This window comes from Anneissia japonica, unplaced genomic scaffold (genome assembly GCF_011630105.1).
Source record: "Anneissia japonica isolate Jap-2015-1 unplaced genomic scaffold, ASM1163010v1 scaffold288265_len830512_cov201, whole genome shotgun sequence".
Taxonomy (NCBI): Eukaryota; Metazoa; Echinodermata; class Crinoidea; order Comatulida; family Comatulidae; genus Anneissia; species Anneissia japonica.
Genome location: NW_022752171.1, coordinates 196244 through 221968, shown reverse-complemented (window position 1 = coordinate 221968; position 25725 = coordinate 196244). Strand labels below are relative to the sequence as shown.

The window sequence follows — 25725 nt, the reverse complement described above, 5'->3', positions numbered from 1 at the left end:
CTAACAATTGAGATACATGTTATCAAACCTGCTGTTTAGTTCTCTTCCTCTTTCGTCCGTTACTAATTTAGAAGTACCTTGGAAGTTCTGATAAAATTTTTTATTACGGTACTGTATCATCCGATAAGTTGATTTTCGTATGGCGAATTTGTTGGTCCTCGCGCGCGTTGTCTTCCCCTCGGAACCTGTATCAATACTCTTCATAGATACTGTTGTAGTGTTGATATTGCGATAATTAAACTGTGTTGTGTTGATAGTAGTCCTACGTAACTCCTACCCCACCTGTTCCTTCTCACACTCTTCTTTAATAAGATACTGCGTTTAAATAATTTTCACTGTTGCGATGTTTACAGTTTACATTTGTTGAACATTGTGCTCGTTTCTTTAATGCTTTTACATAATACAAAGTCAAGGAAAGGCTTGGCAAATTAAACAGGTCTACTTATTCAATTTTTTTTTTTAAAGCGTCGGTTCATGCGCATTCACATTCTTATCGGAGTTTTTGCGACCGGGAAAAAATGCGCAACCAATCAGAGCTCTGGAAGCGACCCGACACTTTGATTCGCGCGAATAAATTCGCCTAGTGAAAAACCAGCTTTAAGCTACGTTCACATCAAGCCCGGTCCGGAGCCCGGACAAAAAATCGTGAGTTGCTACGTTCTTTGAACGCTGCGTTTACATCGCGCACGGAACACGGTTGTTCGGGTTAAGTACGTATGCGTTCGATTGGTTCAAACCATAGAGCTATTATTATTTATTCTTATTATATCTCTATGGTTCAAACCAACCAAGCTTGTTGCTGATTGGTCCAAGAAAAAAAGACCTACGATTTCAGGATACAAATGGCTGTCACATCCATCGGTCCGGAGTCCGGATTAGAAAACATACAAATTTGATGTAAACGGTCCTATTCTTTACCACTGAACCCATTTTTCACGATTTTTTCTCCGGGCTCCGGACCAGAATCTGGGCTTGATGTGAACGTAGCTTTAAGCCGGTTTTCCACTAGGCGAATTTATTTGCGCGAATCGAAGGCGTCGGTTCGGTTCCTGAGCTCTGATTGGTTGCGCACATTTTTCGCTTCGCAAAAAGTAGCAACAGTTGAACCACTAATTTCATTGAAGCGAAAACTCCAATAGAAATTTGAATATGCATGCGCATGAACCGACGCTTTCGATTTTCGCGAATAAATTCGCAAGTGGAAAACAGGCTTAAAGGCGGTTTTCCACGGCGAATTTATTTGCGAGAATCAAAGGCGTCGTTCGAAACAGTTCAAACTACCAATTTCACTGAAGCGAAAACTCCTGATAAAAATGTGAATGAGCATGCGCATGAAGGATGCTTTCGCTTTGCGCTAAAAAATTCGCCTTGTGGAAACCGGCTGGGTGTCTCAAAGGAGAGCTTCTACTGTAATTATATTACATCAAAACATATCACCCAAACGAAAGCATACGCAAACCTACATTATTATTTTTGTAGCGTGAACTCTAATTTAGTGAAGACACAAAGGCATAAATTCATAAATTATATGGGTGCTGGTTTGGGAAGGGTTTCTATTATGAGGGGGAGGAGTGTGGAGTTTGAGGGGTGTATCCTCCTGAAAACTTCGTCTCATATTCACCCCCACCCCTGGATTCGCCACCAATTAGTTTACTTTTTAAATAACTGACTTGCCTCATATAGAGCATCCCTATGAGGTAGAATTGCTGTAAGGGATAACTTTCTTGAAATACTTTTAATAAATAGACGCGAAAAGTTTATATTTCACATGCAAAATATATTTTTATTTCAAAATTTTCTGCGTAGATTTTGGGCTTTCCTGGTTTTATAATATACACAATGACATCTTATAAACGGAAAAACATGTATACACAAAACATAGGAAACACATACTTTAGTCTGTTGATGATTAGTTAGGCTTAACTTAAAAAGAGAAATATAATCGGTAATACAGTACATTGGCCCTACAAAACAAAACATAATAACAACACCAATAATAATAATAATAATAATAATAATAATAATAATAAGTTATTACAATAGTAATAATATATACATTTGAACTGCATAGTAAGGCTGCACAAAACTAAGCAGAGTTGGTTTTACTACATTTTTGGTCTTTGCTTCATTAGATGATTATTATATGTTTTTTTTTTAATTTATTTACAATGTCTGCATTTTAACACTTCATTTAAAGCAATTGGTAATAATAATAATGACTAATAATTCATAAAAAAAACAAAACTATAGTATGTTGCAAAATATGTTAAAAATGTTGTCATCAAAAAAATCTAAACTGAACGTAACCAATAACAGGACAAACAACAAAATAGTTTAATAAATAATATAAATGTAAATGTGGCCAATGTTACAGAATACTATGATAACAAAAATTGATCAAGTCGTTTGCATAAACTACATTGAGATAACATACAAATATTGATAATAAATGATAAGAAAAACACCCAGGTAGCACACAATACAGGCAAAAGCATAACATCAACTGCATCAATACCAGGACAACTTGATATATAAGCTTGTTGGCAAGTGTACCATAAAAAAATGGTGTGTATTGGGAAGGGGGTATGGGGTAGGGAATGGTTTGGAATGGTGTGGAACTATATATCAGATCAGACACTTTCAAAGTGACCGATAGCAATTGAAGTGTCTGTCAGATATAATCTGTCTAAAATACTGACCTAAGTTCTTCATTGAGTTTCTGATTGGTCTATTAAAGTTAAAAATGCTAACGTTACAGCTGATTGGTCTGTTAATGTTCGAAAACACCTATAACCTGACAACCAATTGGTTTATTAATTTTCGAAGCCAGAACATAACAGCTGATTGTTCCATTAATATTCAAAACACATAACCCAAGAGGGTAAAATAAATGACAACAAATGAAAATACATAAATGAATTGCCTCACATATTTTTCATCCTGAAATTCACATTTTACATAAAATATACTTCACAATAAAATGTTTCTCCCCCTATGTAATTGTCAACAAGTTAATAACAATTTGTAATACAAAGTAATTTGTATCATCAGATAATTTGCACTTAATAAAATCTACTTAAAATTACAAGTAAAAAATATCAATTGAAGTTTAAATAGCAAAAGTTAAATGGCCAATATTGGCATGAAAACACCAACAATGACCGAAAGACATTATACAATTAATATACAATATATATGATGACATCACTAGACAAAAACAATACATTTCCGAAAATAAATTTTACAGATTGCATTTTAATTAGTTTAGTGCTTGAGAACTGTTAGCATTATAGCAAATAAAAATTAGATTTAATGCTATTATTGTCTATATAATATAAAAACTAACATAAATATTTCATTGCAAACATTAAAAAATTGTTTTATATGAAAAAAGTACACTTGATCTCTCCAACAAATATCTAAAATTAGATCTAGGTTTTGAGTGATTTGTACATCCTAAATTAATAGTCACTGTTAATCAATGTACATTCTTCATATTGGTGGGCTTATTATTTAATAATTGATACTCAATGTATATTCTTAATATTGGTGGGCTCATTATTCTAATCTAAAAATCTATTTTCCACTTATGATATTTGTCAATGTTTATTATGGTGTTGCACTTTGGAAGATCACAATTTCAATTTATTACAAAGTATTATTTGTTATTGAATATTATCATTATCATAATTACTTATTTTCAAAGAATTATAAGAATGGTGTGATTGCAAAATTGACAAGAGGTGGGATTAAACCAGCGGCAACCTAGGGGTCACTCACCCATTGAAAATGTTTGAAGCAGAAAATCAAGATCAAAAGTTAAAGGTAGCGAGCGCCCCATACATTTTCATTGATCTGCCCAACATCACCCATTTCAAGACTCCAAGATGCCAATGGTTTAAACTGAGGTGGGAGGAAGGGGTGGGGTATGAATCAATTTAGTCACAACATAATCAATTTTAAAGCATGGGTGGGTCTATTTATATCTTAATTAATAATGCTTCAAAAGAGAATTTCCCAATTTTATGTAATTTCGAAAATTAAATGCATTATGGATAAAAGATTCCGGATGATGACATAATTACTGTAATGTTGAAATATTGATCCCACACCATGGCGTGTATTTCAATACTTGGTGATGTATTATATGTTCTTAGAAAATATGTTTTTGAGTTTGATTAAATACATGTATATCTCTTTAAAATCAATATCTCATAAACATATATTCATTCCTTCTGTTTTGTTCATGCGGTGGTATAAGTATGGTGTACATAGTGGTATATATATCATAATATAATATAATATGGTATAGTGGTATAGCATAGTATATAGTATACTATAATAGTGGTATTGCATAGATTAATCAAGGCTGAGATGCATTAATTCTATTATTCAAGCACTGTGGAAGGCCACATGATACAAATAATTATTTCAGTTATCTTAAAATAGTTAGTTATATAACATTAAATTAAATAAGTTATACAGTATTACTATAATATTAATAATTATCAACATATTTCATATAACAATAAATAAATAAATAAATATATCAATTTTCATTGATGAGTTTTAGGAAATACATTTGATAGTATATTAATGTGGACAATTTTAAAGTTGATGCCCTATTCAATTTTAAAATAGAATCATTATAAGTTTGATCTCATATTACAAATTTTATTTAGTTTAGGCATTAACAATTGTATAGCACAAAATGGTTGTACTTCCTTAATACTTAATACTCTGTATCATTAAAAAAAAATAAGGAAACAACCTCCACAGAAAATACTTTCACTTTCAAATGGCAATAAAATAGAAAAAAAAAATTATATATATGAAATGCAATTGCTCATTTAAAAAAACCAATATCTTATTAACATACCAAATAGACATAAATCATTTTTTTTAAACTTTTAAAATCACAAACATCTTCTTAACTGGAGGAAAAACACTTTTTTGATATTTTGTACAACTGATTTCTGATTTTACCGTGCAGCACTTATTACCCAATGAATTATCGGAAAGCAGCCACTTTGTTATTTTTTTCGCTGCATAAACCATGCCCAAAGTTTCTGATAAATTTTCGCATGAGAATTAGATAACTTATCGGAAAAAGCTTTGAATGCGAAAATAATAACCTTTGACCAATATCAAATCATGGTCATGCAAAGAATTCTTTTGGGTAGTTAGTATCTAATGCAACTAATAGTAGACCTAGGGGCCTACACCTTGTATCAAACACCGCATCAAAAAAGCAAGTACATTTATTGTGCTTATTAAAGATTTTAAAAAGCCTGATTCGGCTGCGTTTGACATCGACAGTGCCTGGCTGGGCCTAAGTCTATCTCTACCTATTGTTTATTATATCGTACAGCACACCAAACACAGCTAGCATTCTTTTTCGTCTTCTCACTCCCTATATACAAGTACAATGAAACATCATTGTAACAGTACATTTCCCAGAGTGAAATATCACCGAACGATTTAATTCTTCACACAGGCCTACACATCTCGCGCAAAAAAAGGATCACCTGCTAGGTCAACAAAACCGATGTTTTCATGTTGAACACATTGCGTTGTTGTCCATAATTTTGCATGATGGGATAAAATATTATCAGAGAAATCATAAATGCTGCGGAAACACGGCCTTTGACACAAAAATGGTGTTTTGACGAAAAACTTGGAAATGGATAATGAGATTTTTTGATATTTAAAAGCTGGTCAAGTCCCTTCCCCACTGTTTTTAAATAATCTAAATAATCAAAAATAAAAATCTATAACTCTTTATTCATTCCTGGGTTTTGTCATCAAAAGTATCTTTAAAAAATCAATTGTGCACCATATAAACAAATTCTTTCCCCTCCGGAGCCTGGCTTTAATACAAAGAAATATAGGAATGGCATTATTTAAGCATTTGTTATTTGATGAGGAAAATATTTTCTTTAATCAAAGGTAGTGGCTTACCTAAATATACAAGTACGCAATTTTTAATTTTAAAAAAAGAAGATTTGCATGACGAATGGCAATAATTATTATTATATGCATTCATTACACCATATGGCATATGCTACAAATCTCAATTGATGTTATTTGGTTCTGAGAAGAACCATTTAAATAAAAAACACACACTCAGCCTCTATTTCAAATTTGTTAATTAGTTCAGTAATTAAAAAACATAACACTGAATGTCCAGTTAATCAGCAAGTGAAGGATAATTAATTTATATTTAATTAGTAACTAAATTGGAAATACTTATCGTGGAAATACTATTAGTAGAGACATTTTAAAAAGCAATGTATAGATTGGTAAGTGGCAGCTATGAACTGTAAACCATCTTCACCCATCCTTTACCTATTAACAGTACATTCTTCTCCAATTTTAAATTTTTGTTCGCTTTTGTCCTACAGTATGCAAACAAACAGCTCCCTCACTTGAATGTCTGAATTTGAATATTATTGTAAGATGGCCCATAATAAGTAATTTGCTTGTTTCCTAGCAACAGTCACCTTTGTGTTTTTCTTCTTTTTTTAAACTACTTGGACTACCTGAGAGTGTTATGGTTTTTTCTGATTCTAAAAAAAAAAACAGAAATAAATCCGGTGAGAAAACTGATTAATAATGTTATATAAGGAATTATAAATATTCGCCAAAATTAATGTTATATAATACTATCGTAATAATGCTAAATCAAGACAGCCCTGCGGAGATTATATTGTGGCAGGCGAAAACAAATAAAACCCTATTTGTGTGGCCCACCAACCATCTTTGGCTAGAAAACCCTGTTTTTGATGACCCAACACCGATCATCTGTAAAAAGTAATATTAAAAATGAGCATAAAGTGGTATAAAGGGAGTGCAAAAAAGGTGCGGCCCTCAGTGTTAAATCTACAATTCACTTTGTCCCTGTGACCAATTTTTATGGCCACCCATGTGCTAAATGACAACAAAGATGATGATAAAATAATGTTTACAAATTTTATGATATAAATATAAACAAATAAAAGAATATAATTAAATTAACAGTAACAAAACTATTTTTAAATGAAAAAATACTATTTTGGTGTTCTAACCTTCTAACATTTTAAAATGAAGTTGTCCTGCCTACATTTCCCCCACAACCTCCCCCCAACCCCCTCCCTTGGTGAATAAATGTTTCACTTACTACTATTACTAAGAAGATTGCTTCCCCCTCCTATCCGTTTGCCAACCATCCTTGAGTCAATGTCGTCCAGTTCCTTGCACACTGAGTGATCAAAAGACATTGCAGCCACCCTTTCAAAAAAATCTGTTACATTTTCACCTGCAATCAATAAAAAAGTGTTTTAAAAAATTTATCATTAATATTTGATTACAGTACAGCAACAAAAAATAATTATTAATGCTTATTACAGTAATTGTTGATTGATACTAAATGGTTTAACAAACAAATAAAAAAGCATATAAAATAAATAAACAAACAAGCAAATAAAAATATAAATTAATATATAAACAAATTTCAACAGGTCTCCCTCCAATTATAGACCGCTTTTGGGAATGGGGTTTCCGTGGTCTTTATCAACTTTGGTCTCTAATTAGAATAATAAAAATAAAAGACATTTCTTAATTTGGGACCACAGAAAAGTGGTCTTTAATTAGAGGTGGCCTTTAATTGGAGGAGTCGTTAATTACAGGGAGACTAGTATATTCAATCCCGCAATGTCAGAAATGTGACTTTTTAGATTGACAAAGTAAACTTGTTTAATCAATTTTTGATTTCACATTGTTATTAGTACATTACTAATTTTAGAGACGCAGGGTTTTTAAGGAAATCTCCAGCTAGCAATATGAGCACGTGCAAAACGTTCAGATTGGATCACATGGTTTCAGTTGTGCTGCGTTAAAGTAATAAGAAATCCTAATGATTTAAATTACCACATTATATATGTAACAATTGCCCTTGAGTATTAGCTGGCCGTATATGAATAACTGGAAGGGTCGCTGTCCATAAAAATGGTAAAAAATGTTTCTCTCACAAGATAGGTCATCATTAATCTTGGGCCCACATAAAATAATAACAATGTGTGGTATGTCAGTATATACTGACCATTTCTAGAAGTGTTATCCAGATAAATATATATAATAATATTATACTTTTCCCATATAATTTTCCAACCTTTAAGTGTTGAATTTTGTATTTGCTGTTCAATAGGGGTATAGTAATCAAATAAATTTAAAAAAAATAAACAAATGCAACCTCTTCTCCTCCCATAGGGAGATTCAGCACTGACTAATATATAGATTATTTTAACCCTACCAGGTATCCATCCATTATACTCCTGGATGAACAAGACAATAATATACATAAAGCGCTTAGCAAAAATTCACTAAGTCAAAATGGACAGTACACAATTTGAGCCTCATCCACATATGAGTGAGAACCTGAGTCAAAGCTGCTGCACCAACTGTTCTAAAAATTTAATTATTTTAAAATAAAACATCCTGACCTCTCCAATATGCTATACTGGCTATGCTAAAATGGCATACACGACAAAGCCATTTCCATACAACTACAGTGCTACTATGAAAAACCACAAGTTTTAGTTTTAGTTGGTGTGAGCTGTCCTTGGGATGAATTACAATACATAGTTAGCACTTTGTAACTGTAAGGATAAGCACTATAGATAAATATGATATTTACATGTAAATATTTATAGTAAACACTTGCATTTCTTTATGCAAATATCTTGTAGCATCCTAAATAAGAGGTTGACCTTTGACCTAATGTCACCGAGAGGTCATTTGGCAAATCAAATGTGTGATTTGGATTCTTTGGGGGTTTTTTTTATATTTGTACCCAATACATCTATATGCTCAAAATGTAATGGTTAAGGAGAACTTTAGCTGCAAAGTTTCCAAATGGTGTCCATTTTGAATATGCAAATTAAGTAATTAAGTATAAGCCAATCAAGGTAGATTTTGGATATGCTAATTGTAACAAGCAAAAGAACATTCTTCAGCAACGAAACAAACTTTTGCAATTTGTTTGACTGGGAGATCAATTTCTACTTGTCTATATAGAAGAAACAAGTAACAAGTCAGAAACCACTAAGAAGATGCAGACATTCAAATTTTAGTTGGAAGACATGTCAATAGAACTGCCTATAGTCCCTCACCAGTTAAAGACGACACTGCCCAGTATTCCGCTGCAATATCAGTTGCTAACTTTGTTGCTAAGCCCTCTAATTCATGTAATTGATGGTCTGCCTGAGAAGTAAAAAGATTTGTAAGATAATTGTAATATTCTATCATGGTTTAATATTGCATTACTTATTTCCTGGTGATGAAATATTATACAGAAAACGAATATATTATTAAACAAAATCAAAACCTTTATCAAGAACATCTATAAAATACATTTAACAGTGTTATTAAAGTGATAATTAATTATTATATCAATTAATTAGTATTTTCCAAACTTACACAAAGATCCTTCTTTGTTCCAACTAAAAAAATATGAGCATCTGGTCTGCATTCATTCTTAGCCTCATCGTACCATTTCTTGGCATGCTGGAGTGTGTATGGGTCTGACATGTCAAATACTATAATAACAACTAATGACAACAAAGAAAAAAATGAAATATTTTATATAAAGTTTAAGTTAGAATAATAATTTAACTTATACTGTATGATGTCGAACTTTTGATTTGGTACATCAAATCGCCATGTACACTTTATTATTTAAACTTATTGTTTGGGGCTAGACTCAATTAGCTTGTATGCTATTTTTCTCTAGTTCCTATTACCCATCATTTGATTTTCTTTTATATGCTGTATAATCTGTTATATTTATGGGTAATAAATGAAAGAAAGAAAGAAGTACGAAATCAATTTTTTGAAATTATATAAAAAAAGAAAATAATAAAATAAATTTTATTAAAACCAAACTATATACAGTATCTGTACTATGTATGTCAATTTCTTGTTTATATTACAGTATTTTACTTTTACATTATATTTTCAATATTTTTTTTGTTCATTGAATGTTTGCAGAGAGAATTCCCTAATGGTCTGCTATGATGGTGGTCAATAAAGACCATTATAACAACCTCCGGTAGCATAATGACACTCTGCCTGCCTGTGACAACCATTAAATGGGTTGACAGTTAAGGTTAAAACTTAAGTATAACACTTAAGGTTAACACTTAAGGTAAATAATAAATGTCATTACCATGGGCACCCCTGTAATAAGCTGCAGCTATGCACTTGAACCTCTCCTGTCCTGCAGTGTCCCATCTACAAATATGAGCATTGCACAAAGCATGAATACATGAGAAAGAATTAGCAATATTTCTAGCAGTAAATCAAGTTTAAAAATTATGAAACAGATATTGAGGCATAAAAATGAAACCATACAATGAAAGAATGTACAGAATACTGTACAATATGAATGACTGCATGTATGAAATGAACGTAAAGTACAGTATGTGAATGAATTTGAAAATGAGTGTATGCAGTTTGTGAGTAAATCCATTTTGAATTCACACATGCATAAATGGATAGAATGTATGCTAATGAAATTTTGGTACCGTATATTCTCGCGTATAAAGCGATCTGAGTATAAAATGACCCCCGAGTTTGAGAAAATTATTTAACTATTTTTGTGTATGCTGCGCATATAAGACGACCCCCTGTTTTATGACTGTAATTTGCTATTTTAAGCTTCGTCTTAAATACATGAGAATATTCAGTATGTAGTTTATAAAAATGAATAATTTAATGGAATTTTTTTTAAGTGAGTAAATTGATGCTTGTACTTTGAATGAAAATGCTGTAAATATGAATGAGTGTATAAAAAGTGAATGAATTAATGAAGTTTAAAAAAAAATTATGTATCACGTTTGAACTTACATTTGAAGATTGAACGGTACGTTAAGAATGTCAAACCTCTCGACCTCAAAGTCAACCCCGATTGTTGCTTTATAATCACGATCAAACACTTGGTGACAGAAACGATTCACAAGACAGGTCTTACCAACTGCTACATCCCCTATCACTATTGCTTTAGAAACTTTCAATCTGTAATTGATTAATTTTAAAAAGTCAGACCGCTGTTAAGTAACAGATTGAAATAATCAAATTGAAAATAAATATATTTTTTTGCAATATGCTCATATAAATAAGAAAAGCAAGGCTGCATAAATATATAAATGTAATGTTTTATGCCAATAGGGTAGTGTGTATACATAATATTTTAAATACACACATTTTTAGTAAACTCACCCAACTGTTCCAGTTTTATTTGACAGACAGGCAGTCCTTACTTTGCTACTAAACTCGTTCTGTTTGTATGGTGTAGCAATATCTAGATAGCACTGAAAATGGGATATTATGATAGATTTTACATCATTAAACCATCACTATATAATTGGAATACACCTAGAGCTAAGTCCAAATGAGAGGATGGATTGACAACGCACTAAATATCACCTTAACACACGCCCCTCAATAAGTCACTCTGTATAATAAGCCAATACCAAGATGTGCATTGTGCCAACTGCACTAGTATCAGTACCAGAATAAAAAAATAATAATTTTACTTTTAAGCCTATACACTTACAGTATTTCATTAAATAAGTGTGGCATAAATTGTAAACATCATATCATAATCAGCCAATAACAGTATGGTAGTTAATCTCTCAAAACATTCATCAGTGACATAAACTCAACTGAAAATTTCCAGTCAATGATGGCTAGAAACTCTTTTTTACAAGAATGTTCATGAAAATTGTTACATTTATTTTTCATAAATTTATACAATTCAAGATTCAATTTAATTGGTCAAATAAAATTGAAATAACATGAGTACATTCATTTTCATTAAAATATTTAAAATACATGATATATAAAATATACAATAAAATATTGACTAGTATTTTAGTCTATTTCCATACATCTGTAATTAGGCAAACTTTCTTTAGCAACTACAGACAGAAGTCTGTTCTGGTGGAAATATGCATAACTATTGTAAATATTGTTTTTAAGATTTTGCCTTTTCTTTAAAAAAGGTTGTGGTATTGTTCCAATGATTTTACATACATCCGAGACAAGGTGCTGAATGTTTTTTTTTTAAATTTATTTCAACAATCTTCGATGAGGGTGGTCAATCCAGCCAGAGCTGATCATTAGGGCTTGACACTAACTTTCCTTAACTGCTTTATTAAATTACACTTTTTTATATAAATACCCATTCTTAATTGTATTTGTAAAGTAAGGCATGCATGGGGAATATAATCCTCTGCGCAAAAATTTGGCCTTGAAATCCGGGCAAATTTCTGCACAGATTTTGCCGAAAATTAGGTTTTTTCCTAATCTTAATATATATGTATAATTAATGCAGCAAATCTATTTCCTAGTGATTTTCCGCACAAATTAAATTTAGGAAGTTGGATATATTTAAGTCGCCATAAACAAATCAGTAAACGATATATATATGTGAAATAGATAACACATGCGCAGTCAACTATATTTTTTTGGGTGAACTGACCGTTAACTGCCAATGTTGTTTTTGTTTGAATAAAACATTAAAATACATGTTTTGTCTTACTTTATTCATAACGATTAAATATCTTTAAAATACATTCATAAATATGGGAACCAGTCAATTCGAGCGGATGCCACTTTGAGCGATTGCGGATTTGAGCGGTTTCGAGCGGAATTTATTCGAGCAGATGCTAGTTCGAGCGGAGAAAAAATTCACTTGTGCAAACAACAGCCTGTGCGAGTTATGTATGAATTACTTTAAAATTTCCTTTTTTGAGCTAACAATTTGCATTCGGCCGGGGCTCAGGCTTTGCCTGGGAGCCAGGCACTGGCGTATCTAGGGGTGCGTGGGAAAGGACACCCCTCCAAAAATCACTCGCCCCCAGTCGCCCCCCCCAAAAAATAAATCAATTGCAAGTAGTTAAAAATCACCTTACTTTGCGAGTTAGCATCCCTCAACTGATCATCGAGCCCCCTACTTAACCTTTGCGCCCCCAATCAGCACCCCCATTTCAAGACTTCTAGATACGACACTAGAGCAAAGGGAAAAGCCCCGGTGGGGTCCGGGGGTGAAGCCTATAGCCTTATGTATAAAAAAAAATCGTATTTAATTGATTTATAAGGTTAACAATTTACAATTAAACATACCTACGTTTATAAAAATAATGTTAAGTCATTGTTAATCTTTCCACATGCTAAGTTTTAAAAAAAGTGGGTTTTGAACTATAGACAAATGGTTGAGTAGTGGAGAAAATTCGTATGATGTCTATTACTGTGCTGTTGATAGTCTTGTCACAGGGGCTGAAGGATCCAGAATTTTTCAAACGGCGGGGTGTGGGCACAACAGTTTCAGAATACTGTAGATAAGTGAGTAGCATATAACATTACTGTAATATGCATTGATATTTTAAAAATTTAGTGGCAAGACGAGGGCGGCACGTGCCTCTCCCGTCCCCTACACTGGATCCGCCCCTGTGTCACACTACTACACCAATGATTTGTGCATCTTCTGATACCATATACGTAAAAATATTTTTAATTTCTCTGGTGAATAAAAATTACAATTACAGTTACTCCCATTTACAAATATAGGCCTAAATCGTAAATCTACAAATACTGTTACAACACTATATAATTCAACTAACTGGAGACAAAAACTGTGAATTCTACGTGCGAAATTCTATAGTTTTGAAATATTGGGCCTAAGTGCTTTCTAGCGGCCATCTTTTAGACATGGAATAATTATCAAAAAGTACAAAAAACATTTCAGAACTTTAGTGCACAGAGCATTTTTTGCATATAAAACAAACAAATACAAAAATAGGGCGACGATAAATTCGCCCTTGTTGTAGTTCGCACTAAATACATCCGTTCAAACTGGCATCCGCTCGGACTGGCATCCGATTGAATTGACTGGCATCCAATATTTTTTACTTCTTGCTTATACTCATAGCATAGTTCGTAGAGTGTGGATCACATGCTCTCTAAACCTGGTCATTCTTGGAAGTACTTCTCGCTCGATGGTGTCTCAACGCTTGACCCAACTAAAGTATGACTGCGCATGCGTTATGTATTTTACATAGATATATCGTTTACTGATTTGTTTACAGTCACATAAATATACCATCTTCATTAAATTTAAGCAGGTTTTTTAGCTAAACAAATTGAGGTATCATCATCGATGCAATTCAAAAACTTTACAGTATGCCAGAGAGACGGACTTCTAAGTCCATCTAATAAAATATTCTTCCCCATAGTGCAGTTCCTATTTACATAGGCCTACATCATTATCTACGCCTATTATGCTAGTCCAAATTATACTGTCTAGCCTAGGACTAGGTCTAAACTACAGGATTGCAACAGAAGACAGGTCGGGACAGATGAGTTTTAATCCCATGTCCACCGATTCGGATTAGTACGCAACAACAAGTCAAAAGTGAGAGTGTTACTGAGTCAGGGCTTACCGCAGGAAAGCATATGATGGACCGTTCCCTTGGTGTTCTAGATAAACTGTTCATCTCTTCCTTTGTAATTTGAATTGAAACAGCTGAAAGTGTTACTAGGCCTACCAGCCCTATAACCACTTCGATAATTATATCAAACAAAACACACCGCTTTACAGATCAACTTTCGTGTCTGTTTTGTTGACAGTAACTGTTGTGTTGCGTGATCATCGATGAACGAACAGGAAAACATAGAGATATAATAAGAATACTAGAGCGCTAACAGCAATGTATTCGTTGTTCGAAATACGCAGAGCTGTGTGTGTGTACCATCCAAGATGGCTGCCATAGATTCAGCCAATCAAATTTCCCCTGAACACTATCATTTTCAATTGCGCCCTCAATTTACACAGAATGTTCAGTACAGCTAGTTACCCGTATTTTGAAACTCGAGCGATGCGGTGTAGGGGTGTAATGTACACGATTTTAATTCTTTTTAATATTTGAATAAGATGCTCTACTTGGCCTCTTTTTGGCTACGACAGTTTAATAATTTGTCATTATCAATACTAATTATCATTAATGAAATAATATTCAGTCAGAAGGCTTATTTATGGTAATAATATGTATAATAAGCCTGAAGGTGGCGCTTTCCTACGGCAGCCATCTTGGATGGTACACATACACAACTCTGCATTGCTCCGCCATCTTGTCAGCACTGTTGTTTAATAGCTCTATGCAGGAAACACAAATGGATTGTGGGAGTGTTAGGATTTGTTTGTTCGTGAAAAATTTCACAATCTGTACAATATGAATTATTTCTGTTAAGGTATTTACCGTAAAAAATGCCTTTTTGATTATTTAATAATACATTAAAAATTATATTCATCATATAATTTATTTTACATATTATGAGGATTATAATCAATAGTCTGGTAACACTGTAATATATTATCTAATTTTATCAAGTAAAACTAAAAGTAAGATTTCTGTCTCTTTTTCCAACATGGGTCCCAAAGCTCGATCGCAAGGTTAGAAGACTCTAAATTTGCAACATTTTGTACACTAAAACGAACATATTGATTACAATTTAATGTGATATTTAATATTAAAAATAGTCTACTTATGAACAAGTATTAGATACTCGTTGAATTATTTTGTAATAAGCTTATTTTCAATTAAAAAAAATATGCCATCAACTCTCCGACCACATGTGAATGTCATGTTTGGGTGAATTCCGTTTGGGTCGTACGTACGTAGGAAAATGCGTACGTAGGCAGGGCACCACCTGGCCTAGAGAGGCTAGGCCTACCCGGTTGGGCCTGGACCTCTAGTCTCCGTACGACTAAAACATGGGGTGTACGACTTGGCAAACCTTAGTACTTAGGCCTATAAATGGACTGAGTGCCCCCGTTTAATTTTGTATTAAATTTCTATGTAATTTATATGTGATATTTTGTTATTTAATTATTATTTAGTTGCCAAAACAGTGTTGGAGGTAGCTTGTTTGTGTTAATGTTACTGTTGTTAGTTGGTACAGTTGTGTTTATTGTTAATTTACAGCACAAAGAAAAGCTGGCAAGAAGGGCCCTGCCACACAGGAATCTGCATCAAAAATTGAGGCTAAAGCCAAAAAGGATGATGTCAAGGCAAAAGCAAAAGCTAGGAGCGATGCATTGAAGGCAAGTTCAGTTGACAAGGTTTAGTGTAATTATAGTTAATTTACATGTATATTCATATTAATTCATACCCTGTATTCATTGATCATTAATGAAAATGATTTATATTTTGTTTAGGCCAAGAAGTCTGTGATGAAGGGAGGCATTGCAACTCGCCAGAAGAAGGTGCATTACAAGGTCACCTTCAGGAGACCCAAGACCCTCAAGTTACCTCGTAATCCTAGATACCCAAGAAAGAGTGTACCAAGGAGGAACAAGTCAGTAGCCTTGCATACCATTATAATATTCTTAATTCGCGCTCAACAGGCAATGTTTGATCTTTAATGAAGTACAGTATTCTCTGATTTGATTGACTGGTATATCTGAAAATATAATGTAGAGTAGTTTATGATTTCTGTTAAATTTTTCTTTGCTCTTGTTGCTTATGTAAATATGTATTATGCAATGAATAAAAAAAATTAAATAAATAAATAAAAATACAGTTGAACTTGCCTAGTCGAATCCAAAATGGCATTGAAAAATTTTTCGACTTTTAGGTATAATTCGACGTACAGATCATTAATTAATGGAAAACACAAAAATTTGGCATGTAAAATAAGATTGACTTAGGCAAGTTTAACTGTATATTTAAAAAATGTCTGAAACCATAAAAATAGTGTTTGGTATTTACTAACCCATTTCTTGCCTCCTGTTATATAACCTGGATTAGAAATGGATCTGATACTCTTTCATTAATACTGTATCTGCTTTAATTTGTATAATTTTGTTTGTTTTTTGAAGGTTGGACGATTACAGCATCATCAAATTCCCTCTCACCACTGAGAGTGCAATGAAGAAAATTGAGGATAACAACACGCTTGTTTTCATAGTCGCCCTTAAAGCCAACAAATTCCAAATCAAGACCGCTGTCAAGAAACTGTATGACATCAAAGTGTCAAAGGTCAACACACTAATTAGGTGAAAATGTATTTCCTTTATTTTTAAAGTAGAGCAAATAAGTTGGTCCTCATAGCAACTGCAGTGTAGCATTACCCCTGGTTGGAAATTTGGCAATAAACATTTGGTCTGTTTCTGCTGCCAAAAAAATACTGTATATATATATATATATATTTATATATATATACGGTATTTTTAAAACACTGTATTTTTTGCAGCAGCAGCAGAAATGGGGATCATAAAAATATACCGTATTTTATATACCATATTTTTCCCCACTATTTTTGTGGAATTATTCCGGTATTTAGCAACAGATACCATATTTTTCATACCCCATTTCTGCTGCCTATAAAAATACCGTGTCTTGTATGACCCCTGACATGAGGTCAAGAGCCAACAGAGCATGACACGTCTCACGAAAGGCATTTTGGGTAATAAAAAGGATCTTTTAAAAACGACCACCCAAGAAGTACTTTTAGCAGAAACGGGACACTGGATTTCAGATACCGTATTTTATACGGTATACTTTATACCGTAGTTTGAAGAGAAGCAGCAGAAACAGGCCCATTGCTAGTCCCATGTTCTTTTCCAAAGAGAATGTAAATTTGGGCAGGGGGAAGATGTACAGTCGACCTTCCCATTTACGAACTTCTCATTTACGAACCTTCTATTTTACGAACATTCGGCCGATGACGTCATCGCTAGATTTATTCGTCTAATTTTTGCTATTTTTATTTATTTTAAGAAAAACGAATTACAAAGGTCATAAAAAAATGCATTATAGTACTAGTTATACAGTACATTTCATAAATACATCATACTACTTTAGGCTTAGGAAAGTCAAACCAATACATGATGTAAAATAATCAAAACTAGCCGAAATTTAGGCAGGCAGTGCATGCTGCTAGGCTAAGTGCAAAGCTGGCAGCCTATACCAGGGGCCTACCCTACTCTGTCTTATGGTTACCTGCGGTCTAAATGCACTGTAAATCGAATCAGCTAGTTTGAGTATAGATTATGGTAACATCAACCTTTTATCCTTTTAAGAATAAATCACTGTTCGGATATTCAATAAGCATCTATGTTATTTGTTTTTCACTGTCAAAAAACGATTAGCAAGAGCTGCTCTATTTTTAGAAATGACATCAGCAATTACCCATTATTCAATGCTACAGGCACCAAAACCACATGTTTGGAAGTCAGGAAGGTCGAAAAAAATAGGAACCGTTTCTTTTTTTAAATTATGCAATGATACCATGACTAAATTAAATAAATAATAAGCCTCTAATTAATATCAATGTTTGTTTACTAATTTAATTTGCTACAAATTATGGAGAGATGCCAGTTAAAGTTAGCAGAGAGCTTCTGCTAGGCCCAGCTTAACCTTGGCTAAACCACCACTGTATGTTGAACAGTCAGCCTATTAGTGACATGGAAGATTAGGTCGGTCTATCCATGAAACGATTTCCTTAGCCTATTATGAATCGATATTTAATATATTAGTTTGCTTGCATTAACATTTAATTGATTCTTCAACGATTTCTATAAATGTTTATTGAACACTTAAATGCAAAATTAAGCCTAGATGTTGGTAGGCAGGCCTAATTATAGGCCACAACTTGGCGTTTTTAAACTTGAGGGCGCTATTCTTACGAACTTCTTATTTACGAATTTTCTCAATTACGAACTGCTTTCAGCCCAAGGTGTACGTAAATGGGAAGGTCGACTGTAAGATGGTTTTGCCAGGGAGGTGATGGTGTAAAGTGCCAATTATGGACCAGTGTTCTGTTACCACTTGTGTCCCGTTTTACCATTTTGGCCTTGTTTCTTAGAATTTGAATATTAAACATGCAGTATCTGTATGTATGTATTCACATAAACATATTAAAAAATATTAGCATTAATGGTCAGGATTATTATTATTATTATTATTAAACTGCAATCAAATTAGTTAAAACAGTTATTTTAATATTACATTGATAAAATCAATTTCAATCATTTTTCTCAGACCTGATGGACAGAAGAAGGCTTATGTAAGGTTGGAATCTGACTATGATGCTTTGGATGTTGCAAACAAGGTATCTATTTCCACATTTATTTATTTTTTTCTATTTCTTCCATCTAACATTAAATGCACTGACCAATTACAGGATGGGTTATTGTGATTCGCTATAAACAAAGTCTCATTATTTTCAAAATTTATAAATAATCTACTTCTGTTCTATATATCTTGCTAAAATGTTTTCTGTTTTTTTTTTCTTTCAGATTGGCATTATCTAAACTGGGATGAAACATCAGATTCAGAAATATCTTACAATTTTTTTGTCTATAAAAGTTTCATCGTTCGACTTAAATAAATGATATGAAAAAAAGGAACGCATGACGTGTATTTATTTATGATGACGTTGACGATACAATATATGAATGTATAGCATAACACTCCTTTAGGATAGAGGGCGCTGACAGCATTATTTCTCGTGGTTATTAGATCCATAATTGTCAACTTTCTCCCCTTCCTGGAGGAGAACTGCATTGTTAAGCTGTACACCACAGGTGGGCAATGTGCGTCCTGCGGCCCAACAGCAATTTTTTTGTGGCCCGCAAATATGAATTAAAAACCCTATGTGTGCAGCCCGCCGAGCAACATCGGCTAGAAAACACCACATTTTTTAACGGCCCGACACCAATCATGGCAATCATGTGTACAAGGCAATGTTAAAACTGGGAATGAAGTGGTGTAAAGGCAGTGTTTGGAGGTTTTTGGAAGTGAACTGCAAAGATCAAAGTTTGGGTGCGGCCCTCAGTATTAAATCAGAAATTCACTTTGGCCCTCTGACCGATTTTTATGCCCACCCCTGCTGTACAGTGTACTATAGTTGTGTGGCAGGTTTTCAATCAAAAGTTTGTGTGTGTTGTGTTGGCATCAAGTAGTACAAATGAGTACCTGGAATTCTTAAAATACTGTATTGGAAAGACCCACAAAACAAAAGCGTTAACGTACGTACACCTGTGTGTGTAGCGCCTATTCCTGACTCTCTTCTGATTGGTCAGTTAAGTTTGCTTGACCCTCCGAAAAGGTCAACTGTATGAATAACTAGGAATACTTGGGAGTGGAGGAGGTTGCAAAATGTGCTTGACTGAGACCAGGGAAGATAGGTGCCTATAAAAACAAAACAAAAATTGCATGTTTAATCTTATTGGCTAATAACCATGCTTAAAGGCCGATTTCGAAAATTTTCTATAGGCCTACGCATGCGCAGTTCAAGTTTCGTCACAAGATTCTTAATTGCGCAAGTGTATAGGTAAAAATTTTTGATTTCTCGCGAATTGGTTGCACATTTTTTTGCTAGCAAAAACTGGTAAAAATGTGAATGCGCATGAGCCGACATTTTCCATTCGCGAGAATAAATTTTCCTGAGCTCTGATTGGTTGCGACCTTTTTTCACTTCGCAAAAAGTAGAAACTGCGAACTACTGATTTCGCTGAAGCGAAAACTCTGATAGAAATGTGAATGCGCATGACTTGCTTTCGACTCGCATTATAATAATAGTGTAGTTTTATATAGCGCACAAATCCATCTAATGTAAGATGCTCAGGGCGCTTGAAATGTGGACTAGGAACTCGATCAATGACTTTCTTCGCCCCTAAGGGTCCCTTCGTGTCTGTCCTACCCGGTAACCTGGTACCAGCAACTCTCGTCGTCCACCACAGGGGCTGTCTGTTCCAGTAAACCGCTCGGCCATTTGACTCACCGAATGCGCTTTCGACTCGCACAAATAAATTCGCAAGTGGAAAACAGACTTTAGGATTTACATACAGTCATTGTCCATGTGCAATACACGCAACTGTATATAAATCTAAGTACCTGTACAGGTATTGTTTATACAAAACAGCCCAGTTTCTAGTTCCGATTGCAGGCATATTTTACTTGCGCCTTGCAGTTAGTGAGCAAATTATTTCTATATTTTTGTATTTATATATACAGACCATTTACAGTGCATGCATATGGCAAGACTAAATAATAATTGATAAAATAAACACTGCAAATTCTTAGAGGCGAATCCAGTGTGGTGCTCATTCCCTGTCAAAAGCCAAAAAATCGAATCAAGTGGGACGTCAGATAGCGGATTAATTTTGCTAAAACCTCCAGTCCTTGGACTCCAACAATGGGGAAAGTTACAGCCCAACCCTCCACCTCGGAGCGTAGGACACGAACCCATACCCCTCGCCCCCTCCAATAGGCCTGATATACATACACATAAAAACATAAGGCTGGAAATAACATTCCTGCATTGCCCCCTCCAATAGTCCTGATATACATACACATGAAAACATAAGGCTGTAAATAACATTCCTGCATTGAGGGAGGTTCTTTCAACTAACAGAAAGGACAACACGAAACTACAGTATTAAAAATTGTAAAAATACAACTGTCACATCATCCAATCAGGAGAGGATTTAGGCCCGGCCCCGATCCCCCTTTTGGGAGGTAAAAAAAAGAAAGAAAAAAAAAAGATAGCCCACAACGCCTCAAATGTCATTTTCGGGCGCCTAGAACACAAAAATGTCGCGGGGGCATGCCCCCGGACCCCTAGGACATTGTTGTCTTGATCGGCCCAAATTTCGGACCCCCCCCCCCACCTTTTGGACATCTCTGTCTGCATCCGCAAGGACACAAGTTGCCACATGCTCATTAATTGGAAACCACCGAAACGAGGACGCATCCTTGAACGAGATCAATATGTTGCTCATTTTACGCACCATGTTCCTCTGAAGTGTGAACTTAGCCGCTTTGTGTGGTGTAGAGCGGATGCTAGGACCTTGATCAACCATCATCAAGTTATTTAACTTCACTACTTGTTGAGAGTGAATATCTATTGATTCAGTTGAAGATTAGAACGAGAAAAATGTACTCGGAAAAACCTGTATATATACGGTAATAAACGCCCCACTTTGAATAAACTTCCCCTCCAGAGCCTCATTTGGAATAAAAACCCCCCTCAATACAAATACAATGAACTTTATTTATATTTCATCATAAAACAAAAGAAAAGCATCTAGGCCTACAGTTGACAAAAACAGAATACAAAAAACCATAAAATCCAAAAACCATAAAATCCAAAAATCCAAATAGAAAAAATCCAAAAATCCCATTAAGATTAAAAAAGATTAAGATTGGATTGGAATAAGATTGGTTAAAAATATAAAATAATAAACAAGAACAATTTCAAATCGTTATTATCATATAAACATACTCGTAATACTGCATTCATGGATACGCAGACGGTTTGTGCACGGTGAGTGTTGAGCTTAAGACCAGATCTTTTAAGTGAGGACAACCCCTTGGGATTTTTCCTCGAATAAACGCGCCTCACCACTCCACCTCCTCCCTCCTGAATGACTGTAAACAAAACTAATTTTTCAACACATTACATAATGCTCTCTGCAATAGAATTACATTTTTACCTAACCTGGTTGGGATCAATTATACGTCTATATGAATGCGCAATGACACATTTTGCAGTAATCATGTGTTGTACTGTAATTACAAATTGGGGCGTTTATTTGAGTATATACGTATCGATTTTACACCAAATAATAATAAATAAGTAAAGGAACGCCTCCCTCGAATAAAACTCCCCTCAAAAGCCTTCTCAACAAAAAATTTCTAGGGGCGTTTATTAAAAAAATACGGTAAATATATATTTTTTTATTTCTGGTAATCCTTCAAGGGTTGTCTGTGTTTGCCCAATTCGCCACCAGCCCACTCTGGAAACAAGTCTTCGGACATGAGAGTTTTTCTTGGTGTGATTCACAACTAAACACTCTATCCCCATCCTGAAATTGTTATTAAAAGTAACTAAACTTACTTCAACCAGCTTTTAGACTTAAAAATTCCTGTCCCTTAGTAAATAGTAAACGAGTACACCACTGCTAATCTTGAGGAAATTTAAATGCTGAATATCATTTAGGCCTAGGCTTTACACATTAAAGAAAGAAAAAAAAATGATAATGCCATAAAGAATACGAATCACCTCAACCGAGATTCGTAAATGGACCGAACATATACAAAGCTACAGGACCTTAACTACAGTTTAAAAAAAAAAAAACCAATTTCCATATCCAAAAAAAAGAGAAATACATATTTCTTTTTTATTAGGCCTATTGTTTTTTTAACATCAATAATTTTTAATCATTATGTAGGGCTAATTTTAATTCAATAGAAATTTATACTTTTATTGCAGAAATTGTAATTTGCACTTTTTTTAATGGTGACTCTTCCACCTTATCTAGATCAGCTGACATTCAGGGTCTCATATAATACATGATACTTTATACACTTGGTCTGTAGGGTCGGGAGTGATGTTTTTATTTGTGAGAAAAAATACCGTTCTGTCACAGCATTTCAGTCCAGGGCTAATCAGAATAGGGCCAGCAACACGCGCACGTCTGAACACTTTTTAGCAACAGTATCGAAGGGCGGGGTTTAGCAACATCCAAGGGGCGAGGCTTAACTCAAAAATGATACGATAAAAAATACTACCGATGTATCTATTGCATATCCGTCCGAAAAATAAGATACAAACCGTCTCAAAATACAACAGCGCCCCCTGGAGTTACAGTAAGTAGGTGCCAAGGTAGGTGCTTTGAAATCAACTTATTCTTCCATTGTATTGGTACAATGCTAGCATTCAGAAAATGATGAAACTAAATAAAATATATCAGTACAGTAAATTATGTTAATACTGTACTCCTTAATTAAAACTGTAAAGTGCATCATAGCCCTGTACATCAATTATCTTTTATAAATATGTTTACTGTATTTTAAGACATTATTACTTATGTTTAATTATCTTCTCTTTAATTTTCTTTATTTTTTTTTTATTTTTTGGTTTTACAGTAAATAAAAATATAGGCCAACTGTATTTTTTTTTCAATATTTGGATCGTGCTTTGGACCAATTAATCTCTGCAACTTTCATGTGGTGATTAAAATATAAATGAAATGAGATGAAAATTACTGTATAAATATAATGCACACCATGTAAAAGGCTTTGTCCACCTGATCTTGCAAGAAGAGATACATTGATGGATGATGTTCGTTCCTTGGAGTAAGTTTCAACCAAGAAGGCTAATAAAAAACTGTCATGCTAAATCGTCTGCATTTTTAGTTTTGTCTGTTAATCTTTATACAGTAGACTAGTGTAGTAGCATCTTCGTAACTGTTATTATGATATGATACTTTTGTATAATCAAAAGGCCTTTACTATTAGCAAGCACTATTTGGTCTCCCCTGGGATATGGCAGCAGGTCTTTTTTTTTCAATGTTCATATTTTTAATGTAATGTTTTAAAATGTTTTGTATGCCCAAACTATTATAAAATAAATTAAAAGTATTTGGCATGACCTTTGACATAGGCATGCACAACTGAAATTACAAGAGTGTTAACTGCAGAGTAGGGAGCTTTCGATTTGCAAGATGATGCGACGCTACAATGGAATAACTCATGCACGATCGACCTATGTTCAGCCATATTTCGTCAAAGAATCCATGCGAAGAAAACGTTCTTGCATGCGGAAATAAGTTCGTAGTAACGTTATTATGTTACATCCTACCACAAGGGTCCAAAGTTGGAAGAAGTGAATTCCAAGAGCAAGGGTGGTGCCAGGATGTGGGGGCGGGCCCTGTTGGGGAAAGATCCCCAGTTGGGGAGAAGAAACATGTCCGGGATTATGGCACCTGTAGATGGCTGGAAACGGCACTCTCAGACTTAAATTTGAATGATCATCTTTTTCTCTCCATTTAAAAAAAATTTTATACAATTTGGGGGGGGGGGGCTGGGGCTTTCCCTTTCCTTTAGATCCATCACTGATCTGGCTTATGAGCTTTCATAGCATTGAATTTTATTTTGCTGCACATTGTGATACACATTGGCAATGACTTCTGTGAGACAACTACAATGGAATAACTCATGCACGATCGACCTATGTTCAGCCATATTTCGTCAAAGAATCCATGCGAAGAAAACGTTCTTGCATGCGGAAATAAGTTCGTAGTAACGTTATTATGTTACATCCTACCACAAGGGTCCAAAGTTGGAAGAAGTGAATTCCAAGAGCAAGGGTGGTGCCAGGATGTGGGAGCGGGCCCTGTTGGGGAAAGATCCCCAGTTGGGGAGAAGAAACATGTCCGGGATTATGGCACCTGTAGATGGCTGGAAACGGCACTCTCAGACTTAAATTTGAATGATCATCTTTTTCTCTCCATTTAAAAAAAATTTTATACAATTTGGGGGGGGGGGCTGGGGCTTTCCCTTTCCTTTAGATCCATCACTGATCTGGCTTATGAGCTTTCATAGCATTGAATTTTATTTTGCTGCACATTGTGATACACATTGGCAATGACTTCTGTGAGACAATTGATAAAGCAGTGAAAACATGCAAATATTATGAATTTGCGGGGTAGGCCTATGGGTTAATTTCCGGAAGATCCTTGCTTGCTTGCTTGCGGGAGGCCGTCCCACTTTTTGGGAGACTTCCGCAAGCCTTCAGACCCTTGCTACCGTGTTGTGCAATCAAAAGCTCCCTACTTAACTACAGAATGTAACTGAACAAGCATGCAATGAGAAAAATAATTATGAATGATTAGGA

The 25725-nt window shown here is 34.3% G+C and overlaps 2 protein-coding genes across 2 annotated transcripts; one reads left to right on the top strand and one right to left on the bottom strand.

Annotated features, from left to right (window-relative positions):
• Window positions 1-1762: 1762 nt before the first annotated feature.
• Window positions 1763-14800, bottom strand: LOC117122154 (ras-related protein Rab-34-like). Its single transcript, XM_033267662.1, has 8 exons — window positions 14481-14800; window positions 11257-11348; window positions 10885-11052; window positions 10205-10269; window positions 9457-9587; window positions 9150-9240; window positions 7160-7297; window positions 1763-6569 (listed from the first exon to the last, which is right to left on the bottom strand). The coding sequence occupies exons 1-8, from the start codon at window positions 14532-14534 to the stop codon at window positions 6490-6492; spliced, it is 819 nt and encodes a 272-aa protein (XP_033123553.1). The 5' UTR covers window positions 14535-14800; the 3' UTR covers window positions 1763-6489.
• Window positions 14801-15439: 639 nt separating this feature from the next.
• LOC117122169 (60S ribosomal protein L23a-like) lies at window positions 15440-19450 on the top strand. The gene is made up of 6 exons (XM_033267677.1): window positions 15440-15490; window positions 16023-16141; window positions 16256-16395; window positions 16919-17095; window positions 19083-19152; window positions 19340-19450. The coding sequence occupies exons 1-6, from the start codon at window positions 15466-15468 to the stop codon at window positions 19352-19354; spliced, it is 546 nt and encodes a 181-aa protein (XP_033123568.1). The 5' UTR covers window positions 15440-15465; the 3' UTR covers window positions 19355-19450.
• The last annotated feature ends 6275 nt before the right edge of the window (window positions 19451-25725 follow it).